A 19,576-nucleotide genomic window follows, 5' to 3' on the forward strand; every position below is an offset into this window, starting at 1 on the left:
AATCACATGTTTGTTACCTTAATCTGTCTTTTGCAAAAAGCTGGTGAAGACCAAAACTTGACACAAGATGTGATTACTAAAATAAAAACATAGCCTTAGCTTATGCCATGCCTAAAGTAGCATAATTTACAGTTTTAAAAACATTGTTCTTCCCATGTTACACTATAAAAGTTTTTTTTTATTATTTATTTATTTTTTATTTTTTTAGGAAGGTTTGGATAAAAAGGAAGGTGATGAAATGTTTACAAATTTGATGTCATTTTTAATGACTGTGTTATAACCTTGAAACAACAATGACAAAATCTTGAGGTATTATGCAAAAGTTACCTAATCCAAACTGAAGCCATGCCTAAAAATTGTTCAACTGACATAAGTCTCTCATGCCTCATAAAATAGCATACTTATAGTAAAAGGTTTATTTGTTTAAGTTTGAATACTATTTTGCATTCACATGGCAATTATGCATCACTTTCTCATTGGTCAAATCAAGTTGCGTCCATGACAAATGAGAGTAAATAAAACGTAAACATTATATTTATGCACTTCACTGTTAATTTCAACAACAGTCGATAGTATGTAATTTGACAGCTATATGCTGCTAAATTACAGTTGTAAAAACAGTATCTAGCTGTAAATTTCAGCAACAGCAAAAAACTGTAAATTTTATAGTAACTTGCTGGCAACCCTGCTACCAGTTCTTTACTGTTTTTTGACGAGAAATTTTTTACCAGTGTACCAGGTGTAAAAAGAGCACTTCTGGGATAAAAAAAAAATATGGCTTCATCGTCTGGTAAGAAATGCTACTAAAGTCAAAACAATATTTGTTGCATTAATTATAAATTATTTTATTATTATTATAATTTTTTATTAATTTTCTGATAAAATGACAGTCAAAAGTGTAACAATACGTTGCGCTGGTTAGTGCGCTTCCATAAATGTATTCACGTTTATCACCGTTTAAAACCAACGCGATGTCCCTTTAAGAAACTGAGCTGGTTGGGAAGGCGGTAGCAAAAGCCGGTCAGATATGGCGGAATGCAAGCGCACTATGTCGTTTCCGTCTTCAGCAAGCATGACTTCGCTGGCTCGGGCTCTGTCCAATAGCCGGTTAAATCAGCTTGATCAGTCCGATGTGCAGACATCTTTCAGCCGGAGCGCCATGGGTCAGGGTCGCCGAAGGAGACTATCGAGCAGCGCCAGTGTAGAGTCTGGGGATATCAGCCCCAGTGCCGAAGCGAGGGTCCTTGTCATAAACACCGGCGGAACCATCGGAATGACGTATCAGAATAACGGTAAACAACACCAGACACACACACACACACACACACGCACGCGCGCGAGCACGTCTGCATGGAGTTCCAGGTACGTCTAATATTTCAGAGGGATTAATTTGCACAATGGAAGTATTCATTGATCCATTCACCTATTGCATCACACATATTAAACTGCACGCAGTTAACGTACATAAACAGTGGCAAAGTCATTGGACTGGAATGATATGTAAAAATGGAGACCCACTAGGCATCGATCTTTTTCTTCTTTTTTCCCAATTACTTAATACCAACCTGTACGATTGTCATTTCAGTTGATGTATGAATTCAGTTCCCCTCAAGTTTCGATGGCCTCCTAGAGTCCCACAGGTGTAGTTCATGACCACGGGCATGTTCTAGCCTACTAAGTTTGAGAACCAGAAATTGTCCAAATACTTTTTGAACATCTATGGATTTATCATTTATAACCTTCTATAAACCCCTGCAAACAATTGTAAACGGTTTGTAAACACTGCTTATGGGATTCTGGATTCAGATTTAGTCCCAAAGATATGGTGATATTTATTCAATATTGTGGGACTATGTTATTTATTACTATTTACTAGTAACAAAATACTAGTTGCATACTTGTATGTTCTAATGAGGCGCATTGATTCTGTGTCATGTGATTCATGCTGCCTTATAATAGTAAAGTGCTACACACAGTTCAATATTGAACTTCTCACCAGTATGGTTGAATGTGTGGTAAACAAACAAACTCAACAGTTGGTGATGAGATTTACTGTATGTGTGTGATGAGAAGGGAAAGGAACAAAAGTGATGAGACCGATAGAGAGAGACCGGAGAGCATTACGTTCAGAGAATGGACATTAGTAGTCCAGATGGCTGGGTGGTTGACAAAATTAACAATATTGGTAGCTCATAGAACGATTGGACGATATGTGTTGAGCATCTTGAACAGTACTGCTCCATTAGCAAAATTTTGGCTTCGGGACAGTACCAGCCCTGGTACCTCAGTATCAATACCGAGTTGATACTTTGGCAACAAATAAATAACCTCAGATTAATGATGAAATCACACAGAAAAGGATTTGCAGTTGCATAAATTCTTGCAGTTGCATATTCTGCATTTTCTGTTTTACTTTTTCTGGATTCCATGTTTTATTTTTTAATTAAATGTAATAAAATATAATAATTAATTAAAATTATTTTTAATATGGCTTATATGTAATAATAATCATTATAAATAATAACGATAATAATAATAATAATACCATTTATTAGTATTGTTATTAGCAGTATTATTGCTATTAATTTGAACATAACATTTCTATATAATAGTTATAGTTTTCTGTCATGTTTTCATTTTCACGCATACAGTGAAACAGAGCTTTTATTTTGGCCGAACGTTTATTTTGAGTTCCATGTGTGGGGTAGCTTAAGCTCCGCATTCTAAATAAAATGCTGAAGTACTCGCAAGCTGAGATCTCAGAGCATCATCGGCGGAGTTCTTGTTAGTGTTCACAGCTGCTCATGCACTAAACTATGCAGGTAAAACGGGCTTGCAAATCTGTTTGAATCGATTTATGATTCAGTACAATTTGTTCGGACCACTCGATCACTGAATCATTTGAAGCGGTTTCTCACACAGTAAAACAGTATCGAAATATTGACGTATCGAAAATTTACCTACAATCAACTGAAACAAAAGGCTGTTTTTTTTGAGAGGTAACTTTGAAAAACTTCAGCTAGTGATGTCATGTGAACAAGGAGTTGTTCAAACGGAACATATTTTTACATCCGCTCACACTGCTTTTCACTTGTTTTCCACGTAAACATTCGCCAAATGGATGTCTTTGGCAACTGTGTCATGTTTTACTGTGTTTTTAGCATCTCTCAGGGAAGTGCTGCATTTTTAGATGCCATGTCAAGTTACAGTTGCGCTCAAAAGTTTGCACACCCTGGCAGAAATTGTGAAATCTCATAGACAACTATTACAAAAGACTGCATGCTGTCATTGATGCTAAAGGGGGCAATACATTAAGAAGTAAGGGTGTACAGATTTTTGAACCGGGTTCACAAAATGCTTCTCGAGACACCTGTGTTCTGCTCTATTAGTTGTTGTGCGTTCTGCTTTTTTTGGAGTGAGAATCCATTTGTTCTGAAAATGCTTTTAGCCAATAGTTACTTGAACGCTACTCCTTTGGTGTTGTTTTTGCAAAAACATTCTCCTTGGGTACCATGCCCCCGGACCGATATAAGGTTGTATTGCGCAGATTTCTGTGTGTACTTTCAGATGAAATCTTAATATCCATTATTTAATATGTATATCAATGTCCTTGTATATTCTTAATGCATTAAAAATTGCAGCAAGGTTCGGCAATTCGTTTGCACTACGTTCATAGAAAAATATCCCATAAAAAGATTTGTTGAATGCAGTGTTTTAGACAAACAAATTGCAAAACCACATGGCTATTTTTATTGCATGGACAATATAACAAAGTATTGCAGTTATTTAAATAAAGAAAAGACAGTGAACAGTGTTTTCTTTTATATTATTTTTAATATATGCATCATATTTTATACTATAGCCTACTGTTACTGTTGTACATTATTCCACATGTTTATATATGTCAATTAATTTTTATTTGTATAGTGCTTTTCACAAAGCAGCTTTACAGGAAATCATGCATTAACAAAAATAAATAAAAATGGAAACTGTAATATCTATAATGTCTTACAGTGATCATTGTGTAGTTATATTTAAAATGCATTTAGAAATTAAATAATAATTTTATTTAGAACCCCTGTGAGAAATCTCAATATCGGCCGATACCCATCCTGATCCGATACCAGTGTTTTTTGTTTTTTTTGCATGATCAGCTTAGAATACTTTTACATTATTGTGTGGAACTATTTGGGTGTGCTCATATAAAGAAACACAAACCTCTAACTACAGAATATGTAAATGTATAGCTTATTAAGAAACTTTGTTAACTACTGGATAATGTTGCAGCAAAATTAACAGTAATTCCTGTATAAGTCATCAGTAGAAAATACTTTTTTTTTTTTTTTTTTTGCAAAAATTAAAGTTGTTGCTCACTTCATTCACACAGTTATTTTTTGCAACCCATTCAACTTAAATATTGTTATAATTTGTAAACAAGTTATAATAATAATAATAATATATTATAATAGTAATACATCTCAATCGTGCACCTTTTTGTTAGGGATCCACCTGTCTCTCTCTTTCTTCCTCACTGCCGTCAGTGCTCACTCTCCCCTGAGTTTTGATTACACGCACATGGGGACTGCATATACACTCACCTAAAGGATTATTAGGAACACCATACTAATACTGTGTTTGACCCCCTTTCGCCTTCAGAACTGCCTTAATTCTACGTGGCATTGATTCAACAAGGTGCTGAAAGTATTCTTTAGAAATGTTGGCCCATATTGATAGGATAGCATCTTGCAGTTGATGGAGATTTGTGGGATGCACATCCAGGGCACGAAGCTCCCGTTCCACCACATCCCAAAGATGCTCTATTGGGTTGAGATCTGGTGACTGTGGGGGCCATTTTAGTACAGTGAACTCATTGTCATGTTCAAGAAACCAATTTTAAATGATTCGAGCTTTGTGACATGGTGCATTATCCTGCTGGAAGTAGCCATCAGAGGATGGGTACATGGTGGCCATAAAGGGATGGACATGGTCAGAAACAATGCTCAGGTAGGCCGTGGCATTTAAACGTTGCCCAATTGGCACTAAGGGGCCTAAAGTGTGCCAAGAAAACATCCCCCACACATTTACACCACCACCACCAGCCTGCACAGTGGTAACAAGGCATGATGGATCCATTTTCTCATTCTGTTTACACCAAATTCTGACTCTACCATCTGAATGTCTCAACAGAAATCGAGACTCATCAGACCAGGCGACATTTTTCCAGTCTTCAACTGTCCAATTTTGGTGAGCTCTTGCAAATTGTAGCCTCTTTTTCCTATTTGTAGTGGAGATGAGTGGTACCCGGTGGGGTCTTCTGCTGTTGTAGCCCATCCACCTCAAGGTTGTGCGTGTTGTGGCTTCACAAATGCTTTGCTGCATACCTCGGTTGTAACGAGTGGTTATTTCAGGCAAAGTTGCTCTTCTATCAGCTTGAATCAGTCGGCCCATTCTCCTCTGACCTCTAGCATCAACAAGGCATTTTCAGCCCACAGGACTGCCGCATACTGGATGTTTTTCCTTTTTCACACCATTCTTTGTAAACCCTAGAAATGGTTGTGCGTGAAAATCCCAGTAACTGAGCAGATTGTGAAATACTCAGACCGGCCCGTCTGGCACCAACAACCATGCCATGCTCAAAATTGCTTAAATCACCTTTCTTTCCCATTCTGACATTCAGTTTGGAGTTCAGGAGATTGTCTTGACCAGGACCACACCCCTAAATGCATTGAAGCAACTGCCATGTGATTAGTTGATTAGATAATTGCATTAATGAGAAATTGAACAGTTGTTCCTAATAATCCTTTAGGTGAGTGTATACCCCCACTTTCACACACACACTCGTTGTCTGTTCTCATTGAAAGTATCTCTGAGACTCCAGACCTTTCTACTATGTCAAACATACCTGTGTCTTCATTTTTTGCTTAAGTATCATAAGACTGTTGTGAGTTATCTCTTTCATCTTTTCATCGTGTCTATAACTTGTCTAGATATTACTCACCTGCTGTTTGCCACTCTGCTCAACTGGATTTACAACTGATGTTTACATGACTTTTTCAATCTTCTGTTCAGTATACCCTGCTACTGAGTTCATACCTCTTCGTGACACCTTTAACTTTTGAAACCCTCATGCTTTTATTTTGACATTCTGAAGTTGAACTCTCCAGGAAGTAGTGTATGTGTCTGTTTAATGTAATTTTTTTGAGCTTGACATTAACGAACATGACATACACAGTATCGGATATGGATCGGGCTCGTCGGACCGATACCCGATTCGTCTAAAAACGTCAGTATCGGAGCCGATACCGATCCAGGTATCGGATCAGCGCATCCCTACACAAAACTCCATTAGATGTTGCTAATGGAGAAAAATAACCTTGGGAGAAACCAGGCTCACTGTGGGTGCCAGTTGACCTCTGGCTAAACAGCATGATTATAATGTCAATATTAGTTATTTATGTGCAGTGCAAGTCATGGTTTAAATTAGTAAATTAATTAAGTGTTACATTTTGTTTTGTATTTTTTTTATGAACTTTAAAATTAATGACTAATGTCTTTCAAATCCATCCTGGATAAACTGCAGAAGTTCACGTAGATGCACTGTCCTTTTTTTGTTGGCTGATGAAGGCGTTTGATGGCAATTAAATGATAGTTTATGTATTCCATTTCAAGAGTGTAGTCCATAAATAGACAAAGGTGATGCAGGCAGAAATAAAGAATTTGCAAGGTTAGAAACAAAGCATTCGTCTCTTTGAACATGTCTAATAGAGTTCAAGGACAACATGCTTATTACATAACGGAAATACAGAACTGACCCCCTCCCCCAAACTAAGAGATATATTATCCTCCATTTTGCCTCAAACCCCCAGTAGCAGTAGTACTTATTGTGTGGCAATATCACTTTATTTGTGAACAAAGGTTCTGTTTGAAAGTCATGTGTTTGTTGTTCAATGGAAACTCAATGGACCTGTGAACACCAAAAGCCTCCAATTTTAGACTTGCCAAGGACATTTTGTTCCAGTACTCTGCAGTTCCAGCAACTGGCTCATTTAACACGTGGCCAACAACACTAGTCAAGTGGCACACAGGCTGGTGCTTATTTCTGTAGCATGACGTTTGCCATTGGGGGTCTTCATGATGCAGTTTTGCATTCACTTCTCTTAATGTAAATAATCTTTTTGACAGGTTTTGTGTGCTGCACCAAAGAATCTCACAAAACCTGCCAAAAACATGTCCAGATTGTATTTTTCCCCTGAAAGTGTGAAACACAATATTATGGTTTGCTCAAAGAAAAAATATATTTTTAAGGATAAATTGTAATTCAATTAAGGTCATTCCATCCCAAATTCTCATTACTGTGATGCAAAAATTAAATAATGATGTCAGGTTCTTTTACATCATGTAGTAATTGTTGTAATGCCGTTTATTGTACTGATTTATATAACAAATAACTGTATTACAGTATTTTTATACTGTATGTATTACTGTATTACTGTATGTTATACTGTATTAAAAAATTCTATCTAATAAGAATCACTTACAATACACTCTCAATACACAATACAATAACACTTTACAACACTTTATTAGGAACACCTGTGCACCTACATATTCATGCGATTATCTAATCAGCCAATCGCGTGACAGCAGTGCAGTACATAAAATCATGCAGATACAGGTCAGGAGCTTCAGTTAATGTTCACATCTACCATCAGAATGGGGAAAGAATGTGATCTCAGTGATTTCGACCATGGCATGCTTTTTTGTGCCAGACGGGCAAGTATTTCTGTAACTGCTGATCTCCTGGGAATTTCATGCACATAAGTAGGTGTACAGGTGTTCCTAAAAAAGGTTGTTGAGTGTAAGGTTCCATTTGTTAACATTAGTTAGCATTAGTTAATGACTTTAGTTGACATTAACTAACTTTAACAGCATTTATTAATCTTGGTTAATGTTAATTTCAATAAATGGTAAAAAAAAAATAGTATATATTAACATTAGTTAATGCACTATGAATTAACATAAACTTACAATGATCAATTGCATTTGCGCTCTAACCCCAATTGCAATAGAAAAATATATGTTTTTTTTTTGTTAGTTTATGATACCTAATGCATTAACTAATGTAAACGAATAGAACCTAATTGTAAAGTGTTACTGCATTAATTAACTGTTGAGCATAATGTGAATTACATAAAAATTCCAAAGTAACACATTCAATAAAATGTGCTTCATTTTCATAAAATTTATGTCATGCAAAAAAAATATATATTTTGATTCTGAAAATGTGTATATGTTCTATCAAGGTTTGTCAGATTTACCTTTTTATTGATTCAGTGAAACAGCAAATGACATTTTCACCTTACCATTAAGAGCTGGGCCTTGTTTATTAAGAAGTTCGTAGAATGATCCTAAATTTAAGACAATTTCCTAACTATTCCTATGAACAATTTATAAAACATCCGTGTGCATGATTTTTTTTCCTAAATGCATCACATTGTATAAATTGCAGTTTAGCTTAAAATCATGCAAACATGAAAAAGCTCATGGACTACGCCTACAAAACGGCCATGAATATACTAACATGGTGAGACAGAACACACTTAAAGTGCATTAATTAATTAATTCATTCATTCATAATTAATGTTCTTATGCAGTTGGAAAGATTTTCTAAAAAAAACCTAATTGTACAGCTACCGGTTTCTGACCACATCATAATAATAATAATAATAATAATAATAATAATAATACGTTTTATTTATATAGCGCATTTCCACAAGCTCAAGGACACTTGACACTCTAGATACATTATACAGGACAAAGTACATTAATATACATTTCAACAGAAGTAACAATCTCAATTACAAAGGGGGAAAGAAAACATCAATCAGTAATCGATAGATAATGCACTGAGAAAAGATGTGTTTTAAGCTGAGATTTAAAGATAGAAATAGAGGAGATGTCACGGAAGCTCTGAGGTAGTGAGTTCTACAGTTTAAGTGCAATTACACTGAAGGATCTCCCACCAAAAGTGGATAGACGAAATCTGGGGATAGACAGCAATTTGGAATCGGAAGAACAAAGAGTGCGTGCTGGTATGTGTGGATGCAGCAGATCATATATATATAAATAAAATTAGGTCCCAGATCATTGAGAGCTTTGTATATCAGGGGAAGAATTTTAAACTTACTATGGCATGAGACAGGCAGCCAGTGAAGACTAAACATGATGCTTGTAATGTGCACAGAATGCTTTGTGTTGGTGGGAACTCTAGCTGCAGAGTTTAGAATGTATTGCAATCGGGCAATAGTTTCAAAGAGTCAGAACGTAAGGGTGCACATACAGATGTGGAGAATGATGAGGGGTCGACTGCTTTGAGGTTGTGAGAAGATACCACAGTTTTCTTGTATGTCTTACGGTGAGGTAAATTAAATGAAAATTCAATAAGTTTGAGATGCCAATTTTTGTAGCAGTTGTAGAAACATAATTAAGACCTGATGTACAAACTAAGTCAAGTATATCACCATTTGTATGGGTAGAAAAATTCACATGCAGTGATAAATTGAAGCATTCAAGAACGTTCATGAATTCAGTTGCATCTGAACAGTCAGTATCAACATGGATATTGAAATCACCAAGCAGTATAACATTGGGAGACATAGCACAGCCAAGAGTGAGTATTTAACTAAGTTCAGAGAAAAGTGAGGCTGATACTTTGGAGGTCAATTAATCAATAACACAATGAGAGGAGTTTCACAAACAATCTTGAGAGCCAGATATTCAAAAGACGTAACATTATGAAATTCCGTCATGCCATCTCGACAAACAACAGCTTGTTCGCTCCCATTCTGTGAGGTCAGGTTTTAGACAAATATTTGTATCTGTGGGGAGTAAGCAAATGTAGTTGTAGAAAGTCATTAGGTGTTTGCCGGGTTTCAGTTAGCAGTAGCATGTCCATTTTTTTATCAGTGATTAATTCATTGAGAATTGAAAGACAGTTTGAGCGACAGTTTAATAGTGCCTTTGACAAACAAATCGAAGCATTTTGATGTGTAGTGATCATCTTTAGTTAAACGCCTCAGTCAAAGTGAGTTTGAGCACCTTGCCGATGCAACATCAGTTTTAGCGTCAGATAATGTAGCCTATTGAACAACTCATTATCAGTTATTCATTTTCATTATTAATAATACATCCATTGATTGACCGTGTTTGTTGTAAATCCACACAGTTGTTCAACCAATGTCCTACCACACCTTAATTCCAAAAAGAGGTTTACATACTCTTTTACATAGAGTATAATGAAATACGCAAAGTCTTCATGGCAGCCATGTCCTGTGTAAACTACAGTGCACTATTCTCTTCTACATCTCATTTTAGTATTGAAGTCAAGTCATTTGTTTCCATTTATGTCCTCAACATCAACAGACAAAAAAAGAGGCTGAAGGATGAATAAACAGAACAATGTAGGCGAGTTTTAAATAGGAGACTGTTGTGTTTTCACCCATCTGTAATTTGATATAGGGATGTTTGAAGGGCTGTAAACTATAATAGTCATGTTAAAAAATAAGTACACCCCATGGAAATTGTTGGCTTTTTATATTTGGACAAGCAAACATTTTATCCTCTTTGGAACTGTGCCTATTAATAACATTGATATACTCAAACAAATGACACATACATTTTACATTTTGTAGTAATTTTCATAATTTAAATAAACAAAATAAAAACCAGATCTGTCATGGAAAAAGTAAGTACACCCCATACATTTATTACTCCTTCAAATCCATAAAATTAGAATCAGGTGTTCAGAATTGGGTGACAATGATTAAAACCTCCTTAGGAAGCGCAGATGGAACCTGTCGTAATTAAACCTCTTACATCTAGTGTCTGGTGTTCTTTTTGCTATTGAGGTGTGTGCCGTCGTTATGCCAAGATCTAAAGAGTTCTGTAAGGCCTTCAGAAAAAAGGATATTGATGCCTATGAGTCTGGCATGGGATTTCAAAAGATTTCCAAATTATTTGAAATAAATAATTCCACTGTAAGGAAAATAATCTTCAAGTTGCCTTGATTTCAAACGACTGACAATTTGTCCAGAACTGGCCGTTCTAGTACATTCAGCCTAAGAGCAAACTGTTTGATGAAAAATAGAAGTCTACAAGAACCCTGGTATTTCATCACAGGATCTGCAGGTAACTTTTGCATCTGTTGGTGTCAAAGTGCATGCGTCTACAATCAGAAAGAGATTGCACAAATTTGACCTGCATGGGAGGTATGCCTGGAAAAAGCCTTTGCTGTCTAATGCTATGTCTACATTAATCCGGATACGTTTGAAAATTGCGTTTTCATTTCAAAACGCTCTCCGTTCACACTAGCATTTTCAAGCATTTCCCAAAGTTGCTCGTCCACACTGAAACGTATGAAAACACTTAAATCATGTTACTGCGAATGCGGAAAATCACCGTTGCATGTACGGTCTGAAATGCAATGTCCTCGTGTTCTGTTGCCGGACACCAATTCCGAGTAAACTTCCCTTCGCCTTCGAAGGAACGCAATGTGATGGATTGTACAAAGTAACATTTATTTTTTAACAACGCTATCAAAGTGAGTATCAAGTACAACAGCGCCGTTAAAAGATGGCCCACCATGTTGATAGTTTTGGTTGGATAGATCACATGACAACAAATACATCATCATTTTCAGATATATCTGTTTTCACAGTCGACACTACAACGCGAAAACGGCATTTTGAAATTGATCAACTTTGGAGTGCGTTTTCAAAAAGCTAAGTATTGACGGACAAAAATGCCATCTCAGTGTGGACGGAAGGCCAAAACGGAGAGAAAAAGATTCATTTTCAAAGTTTGGACAAGGCATAAAAAGAACATTAGACCAAAAGCAAAACCTTTTGGAATAATGTGCTCTGGGCGGATGAATCAAAGATTTGGCCACAGTAACAGTACACATGTTTGGTGACGACCAATGACAGCTTTTCAGGAGAAGAACCTCATACCAACTTTGAAGCACGGTGGTGGAAATGTTATGGTTTGGGGTTGCTTCACTGCCTCAAGGACTGGGGTGCATGTAGTTATTGATTCAACTATGAATTCTGCATCATATCAAAGAGTGCTTGAATGTAATGTGAGGCCATCTGTCTGTAAGTTGAAGTTGAACTGGAAGTGGGCCTTCCAACATGATAATGATCCTAAACAAATCCACCAAGAAATGGCTCAAAAATAAGAAATGGAGGGTCATAGAATGGCCTAGTCAAAGCCCAGATTTTAATGAATGTTGTGGGGGGATTTGAAACGGGTAGTACATGCAAGAAAACCCTCAAACATCTTGCAACTGGAAGAATTTAGCAAGGAAGTGGCAAAAATTTCAGCAAGATGATGTCAAAGACTAGTGGACAATTATGCAAAACACCTACGAGAAGTTATTTCTGCTAAAGGGGGCAATACTAACTTCTGATGCCAAGGGTGTACTTACATTTTCCACAAAATATATCACATCTATGTTGAATAAATTATTGAAAAAGTTAATTTTCCTTGTGGTTTTGTTGGCACTGTTTCAAATGGGGTGTACTAATTGTTTCACATGACTCTATCTCCTCTCCTTTGCTCCAAAAAAATTGCTTTGCATATATTACACCTGCCTGTGTGAAACTGACACAAAAAAACTTTGGTACGCATGCTTGTCAGTTGATGTGCGCATAAGAACATTTTCTCGTCAGTTTCTGCCTTTATAAATTCAGATTTGTTCCTCCATCAAATCTATGGAATTTAGGATAAAATCTGATCATATCTATGTTTTATAAATTAGGCCCCTGGGTCCCAAGAACTCAGAGACGCATCACAAAGGAGAGCACTTTCAAACTGTCTATGTGGAATACTGATTAGAGCCGCAATGTTTTTTCCTGTCTGGGTTATGATTATCTTAACGGAATATTGAAGCCTGCCATTGGAAATTCTAGAGGGAACCCATTGCTTGAAAATTATCATTATGTTCCGGGTTTTAAGACTACAGTATAATCTGAATGCCACTATAGTGGTCCAACATTTAAATATAATTAGGGTACAAGTTAAATGGCAAATTAGGTACAAAAATGACTGTATAGTGAAAGTGGCCTTTATAGTGTCATATAATGCCGTGAAATGTTATGTGGGAATGTGGTTTAAAATATCAAAATGGCAAGAGTGGTGCAGTATATTTAATATCCAAGCTTTGGCCTCATTTTCAGAAACTGATGTGTCCAAACCTAACAATTAAATTGACAGTTCACCCAAAAATGAAAATTCTCTCATAATTTACTCACCCTCAAGCCATCTCAGATGTGTATGACTTTGTTTCTTCTGCTGAACACAGACAAAGATTTTTAGAAGATTATTTCAGCTCTGTAGGTCTATACAATGTGACCAGAATTTTTAATTTCCAAAAATCACGAAAAGGCCCCTTAAAGTAATCCATACAACTCCAGTGGGTAAATCCATAACTTCAGAAGTGGTATCGTAGGTGGGGGTGAGAAACGGATCAATATTTAAGTCCTTGAATCTCCACATTCACTTTCTTTTTACATTCATCCTTTGTTTTTTGGTGACTCGCATTCTTCATTCATATCACCACCTACTGGTCGGGGCTGGATATAGGGGAAGATTTACAGAAAAATATGACTTAAATATTAATCTGTTTCTCACCCATACCTGCCATATTGCTTCAGAATATATGGGTTTAACCACTGGAGTCTTATGGATTACATTTATGCTGACTTTATGTGAAGTTTTGTTTTGGTCAACATTTTTTTGCATTGTGAGGACCAACAGAGCTGAAATATTCTTCTAAAAATCTTTGCTTGTGGTCAACAGAATAAAGTCATACACATCTGGGATGACATGAGAGTGAGTAAATTTTAATTTTGGGGTGAACTATCCCTTCAATTATTTTCCTCTTGACATTTGAATACTAGTGTTGAAGTACTGTGATAATTGTATGAGTCTGACTCTTTTTCTCACTTAAAGGCTTTTCCTATGTATTTTCAGTTTTGTCTCCAGAACCAAACGCTTTCGTCAAAACTCTACGCAAACTCCCCATTCTGCATGATGAGCAGTATGCACAACTGACACGGCTGTATGACTATTACAAGCCTCAGGAGAACACACTGGTGCTGCCGTAAGTTCCCATGCAAACATGCATTGAAATGTGATAGAGAAGGCGTTGCCCTATTCATCTGTTTCATGTGAAGTCACTGTATGACCGTTCCACCATATTTATGGTAATATACAATAATATAAAAAGTATTGTATAGAAACCTGTAATGTTCTGAGCTGTGGAATGCAACAAAAGTAGCAAGAAAAAGTATGTGAACCCTTTGGAATTAGCTGGTGTTCTGCATTAATTGGTCATAAAATGTGATCACATTTTCATCAAAATCACAAGTATAGACACAATATACTTAAGCTAACAACACACATATAATTATAATCTTTCATGTATTTGTTGAATACATCCCATTAAACATTCACAGTGCCATGGAAAAAATAAGTGCACCCTTTGATATATTACTAGTAGATGCTCCTTTGGCAGCAATAACCTCAACCAAGTGTTACCGGAAGCTGCGGATTAGACCTGCACAACGTTCAGAAGGAATTTTGGACCATTCTTCCTTACAGAACTGCTTCAGATCAGCCATATTCTTTGGATGTCTGGTGTGAACCGCTCTCTTGAGGTCATTGCACAGCCTCTGCATTGGGTTATGGTCTGGGCTCTGACCGGGCCACTCCAAAAGGTGGATCTTCTTTTTTTGAAGTCATTCTGTAGTGGATTTATAGTACTTGGGGTCCTGCGGCATCACCCAACTTTTGCTGAGCTTCAGCTGGCACACAGCCACCTGACAATATCCAGTAGGATATCTTGGATAAACAGTAGGATAAACTTGACTATTAATTTTTCCCTCAATGATTGCATGCAGTCCAGCAGAAGCAGCAAAGCAGCCCCAAATCATGATGCTCACTTCACCCTACTTCACTATTGAATTATGTTTTCATGTTGGTATGTGGTGCCCTTTTTACGCCATATGTAGTGCCGTGTGCTCTTCCCAAACAATTCAACCTTAGTTTCATCAGTCCACAAACCATTTTCCCAGTAGCGTTGTGGAGTGTCAAGATGGTCTTTTTCAGAATTCAGGCTCGCAGCAATGTCTTTGTTGGAAAGCAGCGGCTTCTTTTGTGGTGTCCTGCCATGGACGCCATAGCTGTTAAATATTTTCTGTATAGTAGACTCATGAACAGGGATGTTAGCCAGTTCCAATGTTTCCTTTTCTAGAGTAATGTTTTACCTAACTGAGCATTCTGCAGTGTGCCCTTTGAGTCATCTTGGCTGGACGGTCACTTCTTGGGAGAGTAGCCACATTACTAAATCATCTCCATTTATAGACAATTTGTCTAACTGTGGACAGATGAATATGCAAGCTCTTCAAGATAACTTTGTAACCCTTTCCAGCTTCATGCATTTCATCAGTTCTTGATCGTAGGTCTTCTGAGATCTCTTTTTTGCAAGGCATGGTCCATGGCAGCCGATGCTTCCTGTAAATAACTCAAAATGTTTCAGTGCTTTTTATATGACAAAGTAGCTCTAACCCACACCTCCAATCACGTTTTTTTGATCGGATGCCAGTTTTGCCAACTCCTGACACTAATTCTCTTTTTTTGTCATGTTTAGCCTAGGGATTCACTTACTTTTTCCACAGCACTGTTAATATTTAATAGGATGTGTTCAATAAAGGCATGACATATGCAATGATTGATGATGAAAACAAGTCACGTGAATGAAACGGATGAATATATAGATTCAGAGACTAATTGTAATCCAGTTTACTTTATTTAATGTTAACTCTGCTTTTATCACAGATTTTTTTTGTCTCCTAACTTTAGTATTTTGTAAATATCTAATTACACAGAATACCTTTTCATTTTGGTTGATTTCTGCATTATTTGCTGCAGGTTAAAAGTGTTTAATGGTTAAATAAACACACAGAGAAATGATGAGCGTTTCTATACTAGCCAATGGAGGGTGCTGTTTCCTTTATATTTTCAGATGTGTACAAATGTTAGGCAGTAAAAATGTGTGTTTTGTTAACAGGAAGCCCACTCATGCAGCTGATCAACTATTTCATGGGTCCTGTAGTACTGGTAGCATAATGTTTGCCCTTGTGGGATGAAAGTGTTAATGTGTGCAGAACTGTGTATGTATGTGTTTGCATGATTTATGCTGTATCTTGCCTGGATAGACTTGTCTCCACCAATGTTATGTTATAAGCTATGAGATATATACAGCTGGTAGGTTGGTATGGTAGGTTGACAGCTTACAAAAATGCAACTTTGCTGTTACCCAAGCTTTTCGCTCTGTGTCATTTATGTTATTAATTCACTTTGTGTAATTTATGAAGAAATTATTTCAAATTTTGCAAACTGCTGTGGCAAGGGTTAAGGCTTGTTTAAATCTTTGATTAAATGACTAAAATCTAAAATATTTGCACGCCACTATTATTTCCACAGAATCTGCATGGCATCTAAAGAATTTAAAAATCCTCCTAGCTTTATGAATAATAATAACAAAGACATTCATAGACATGGATTGTGTTTTTTTTAATTCATTAATTAATTGATTTGTATTGGTGTGAATAGGCCTTTTAAAGTCACATATTGCTTATCAATCTTTTTTTAGCTAGTACCAAAAGCTTAACTGCTTTGCCTTTTTCCTGCATAAGTGTAATCTCACCAGTTGAACAAACGAAATCTCAAGAGGTCAGTCGGGCTGATGTCAGAGTTCTCCGTCCTCTCAGGGGTAGATGGTGTAGATTTAGTTAGTCAGGAGGCTGTTGTAGAATAGGTTTCCCACTGCATAACACAAATAGGATATATGGAAGCATGTTACCTTATACCATTACCCTGCAATGAAGGCACACTGATATGATTAAGACTAAAAATGATAGCTTCTAGTCAGAAATATACATATTTAGCGTTACTTAAATTACATTAATACGATAAGAACTGACCGTGTTAAATGTATGGTTCAAAATATTATTGAAGTCCTGGAATTGGTCATCAAGAATGACTATTTATAAAAAAAAATATATATATATATATATATTATCTGCACATAACCTAATTAATATGAATGAGTTTTACCACTTTATAACTTTTTTGTTAACAAGTTTTTTTGCGAATTAATAGCATGAGCTCATAGTATCATTCCCTTTGTCTTTCTCGTTTGTCTTTGTCTGGGTTAGACTAAAATGTTATTGAAATTATTATTATTATAATTTTCTCTTCTTATGATTCTTCTTATGATTCTCCTCCTGATACTACTACTCCTCGTCCTCCTCCTCCCCATCATCATCATCCAGGAGGGGTGGATTATGTGAAGAGCGTTTTGGCAATTCATGAGTAAACCTTAATGAGAAAAAGTAATGCGTATCTTTTTTCCTGATCTCAATATGAACCAGTTTTTTTTTCCCCCTATCCTTTTTTAAAATGTTGCTTAAAGGTGCCTTACACATATTGAGGCAATCAGTATCTCAGTAAACTGTTAAATCATAAAATGTACAATAAACATTGTTACTACTGCTAAAGCTTTCATTTCTTTATAAATGGCCAGTCCAGATGACTGACAAATACTTAAGCTGCCGATCAAATGATTAATAATTGAAGAAGATAATGACTTTTGTTAATGACATGCCAAACAACATGCTTATAATTTAAATCAACATCCATTTGCCCTCTCTCAAACAGGGTCTGGATCAACCGTAAAGGTTTAGTGCTGACTCAAGTACCCATAGAAACATTGTTTGGAAAAAGATGCATTGAAATTGGAGCACACTGTATTTTTCGTGTGACACCCTTTAATTTATATGATCACAAACATATGTTTAGGTCTGCTCATCCGAGTAGGGGCTAATTTGAACAGTTGGGCCTCTCGTTCATCATAGATGTAGAAGGTGCATGTGTGTGTGTGTGTGTGTGTGTAGGCCTGTTCCAACACCCTGCTGTTCTATTGATCCATTGAACAAGGCCTGGGCTGTACCCTCCTCCTTGTCTTTATTTTGTGGGAGGATGTCATGAGGGTTGGGAGGGATTTCTTTTTAAAAACGGAGAGATTAAAGCAATCTTTTCAACAAGCTATAAGCTGTCACATGACTCTTAGCTCATCTGTGCACCTAACAAGGGTGGCCCAATGTAACAGCACTTTAAGGGCACATAAATATGTATGTGTTTTTTAGGATAAGCCGCCCGTTTTTAATTAGGATATAGAGGTCATGCTATTCGGCTCGTGCTCTCTGCTTCAATGGGGAATATCCCTCAGCGCTCATCTCTTCACAATAACCCTCTACAACACAAGCGAATGGCCCCTTGAGTGGCGAGCAAAGTCTGATGTCTGCTTCTTCACAACATTTACTCATCCCACCTTCCCTTGATGCACAAACACACACAAATATAAAAGCCCCACTCTCCAAAGACTGTAATCTTTCTGTCTGCACTTTGCCTTTCACTTTAGGAGACACCCTGCTGGTCGGGCAAACGGCGGGCCCCTAAAATCAACTGTGCTCTCACCACCACCCTCTGACGACCCCCCCCCCTCCAAAATAAACCTGAAATCAGTCCAACTCTCGCTATATAAGTAATCTGTCAATTTCATCTAAATTTGGTCTCTTTTTGTTTGTTTTAATTGGTTTAAACTAATTCCTTTTTGTCAATAAACGTGTTTTTGCTGGGTTAAATGATTTGTTTAACATTTTGCTTGACATTTGAAGCTCCTTGTTAATGTGTTAAATGTTAAGCGGGTGGTGAGATCATCAAATGGGTTTCATTTTGTCATTTTTCTTTTTCTTACCTCAGAATGTCCAAACAGAACAAGAGGATTGTATATACAGTCTTAGAATACTCTCCCCTGCTTGACTCCTGCAATATGACCACAGATGACTGGGCCAATATTGGAAAAGACATTGAGGTGCTTTATTTTTAACAATCTTTATATGGCAAGCCCATTTAACATTATCCTTTAAAAGCTTACTGGTATCTATTTGTAGGTTATTTGTACTTCCTCTTAATTTCTTTTTACTAGTAATTATTCCAATAGCAACTAGTATATTTTTCAGTTTTACTAGTTGGTACTTATTCATTAGATACCATTACTTATACCTTTGCTACTAGTCACTATTCCAGTAATAACAAGTAGCTGTTCCATTGTTATAGGTAACAAATTGCTAAAATTTGCCATTGAATTAAATGGGGATCTGTGGTTCAAATATCAGCTATTCACTTCTGACTAGTATGTATTCTAATAATGACTAGTATCTTTTTTTGTTACATTTTACTAAGAACTGTTCATTAGATATTAGTACTTTTTCCAAGAGTGATTGGTATCTATTTCAGTTTTATTTATTAGATATTTGCAACTACTCCAATTATAAAACATGTTGAATGTAATGACTAGTCAGAATGGCAGCTTTACAGTTCAATTACAAGTTAAAAAGTGATTGTATAACCTTACAAAAATCAAACGTTCTGGCAAACTTGCTGCAAACCT

At 36.5% G+C, this 19,576-nt stretch overlaps 1 protein-coding gene across 5 annotated transcripts in view; it reads left to right on the forward strand.

Moving 5' to 3' along the window:
• Positions 1-606: 606 nt before the first annotated feature.
• aspg (asparaginase homolog (S. cerevisiae)) overlaps positions 607-19,576 on the forward strand; it is a 55,403-nt gene continuing 36,433 nt past the window's right edge. The window contains exons 1-4 of one of the 5 annotated variants that reach the window (XM_052145041.1): positions 607-1,292; positions 14,032-14,161; positions 16,130-16,165; positions 18,886-18,997. In XM_052145041.1, the coding sequence (XP_052001001.1) occupies positions 1,028-1,292; positions 14,032-14,161; positions 16,130-16,165; positions 18,886-18,997 (543 nt within the window). In that variant the 5' untranslated portion in view covers positions 607-1,027. The remainder of the gene's footprint in view (positions 1,293-14,031; positions 14,162-16,129; positions 16,166-18,885; positions 18,998-19,576) is intronic. The other 4 variants (XM_052145042.1, XM_052145044.1, XM_052145043.1 and 1 more) reach the window with 4 other exon arrangements.

The sequence above is a fragment of the Xyrauchen texanus genome, chromosome 16 (assembly GCF_025860055.1).
Source record: "Xyrauchen texanus isolate HMW12.3.18 chromosome 16, RBS_HiC_50CHRs, whole genome shotgun sequence".
Taxonomy (NCBI): Eukaryota; Metazoa; Chordata; class Actinopteri; order Cypriniformes; family Catostomidae; genus Xyrauchen; species Xyrauchen texanus.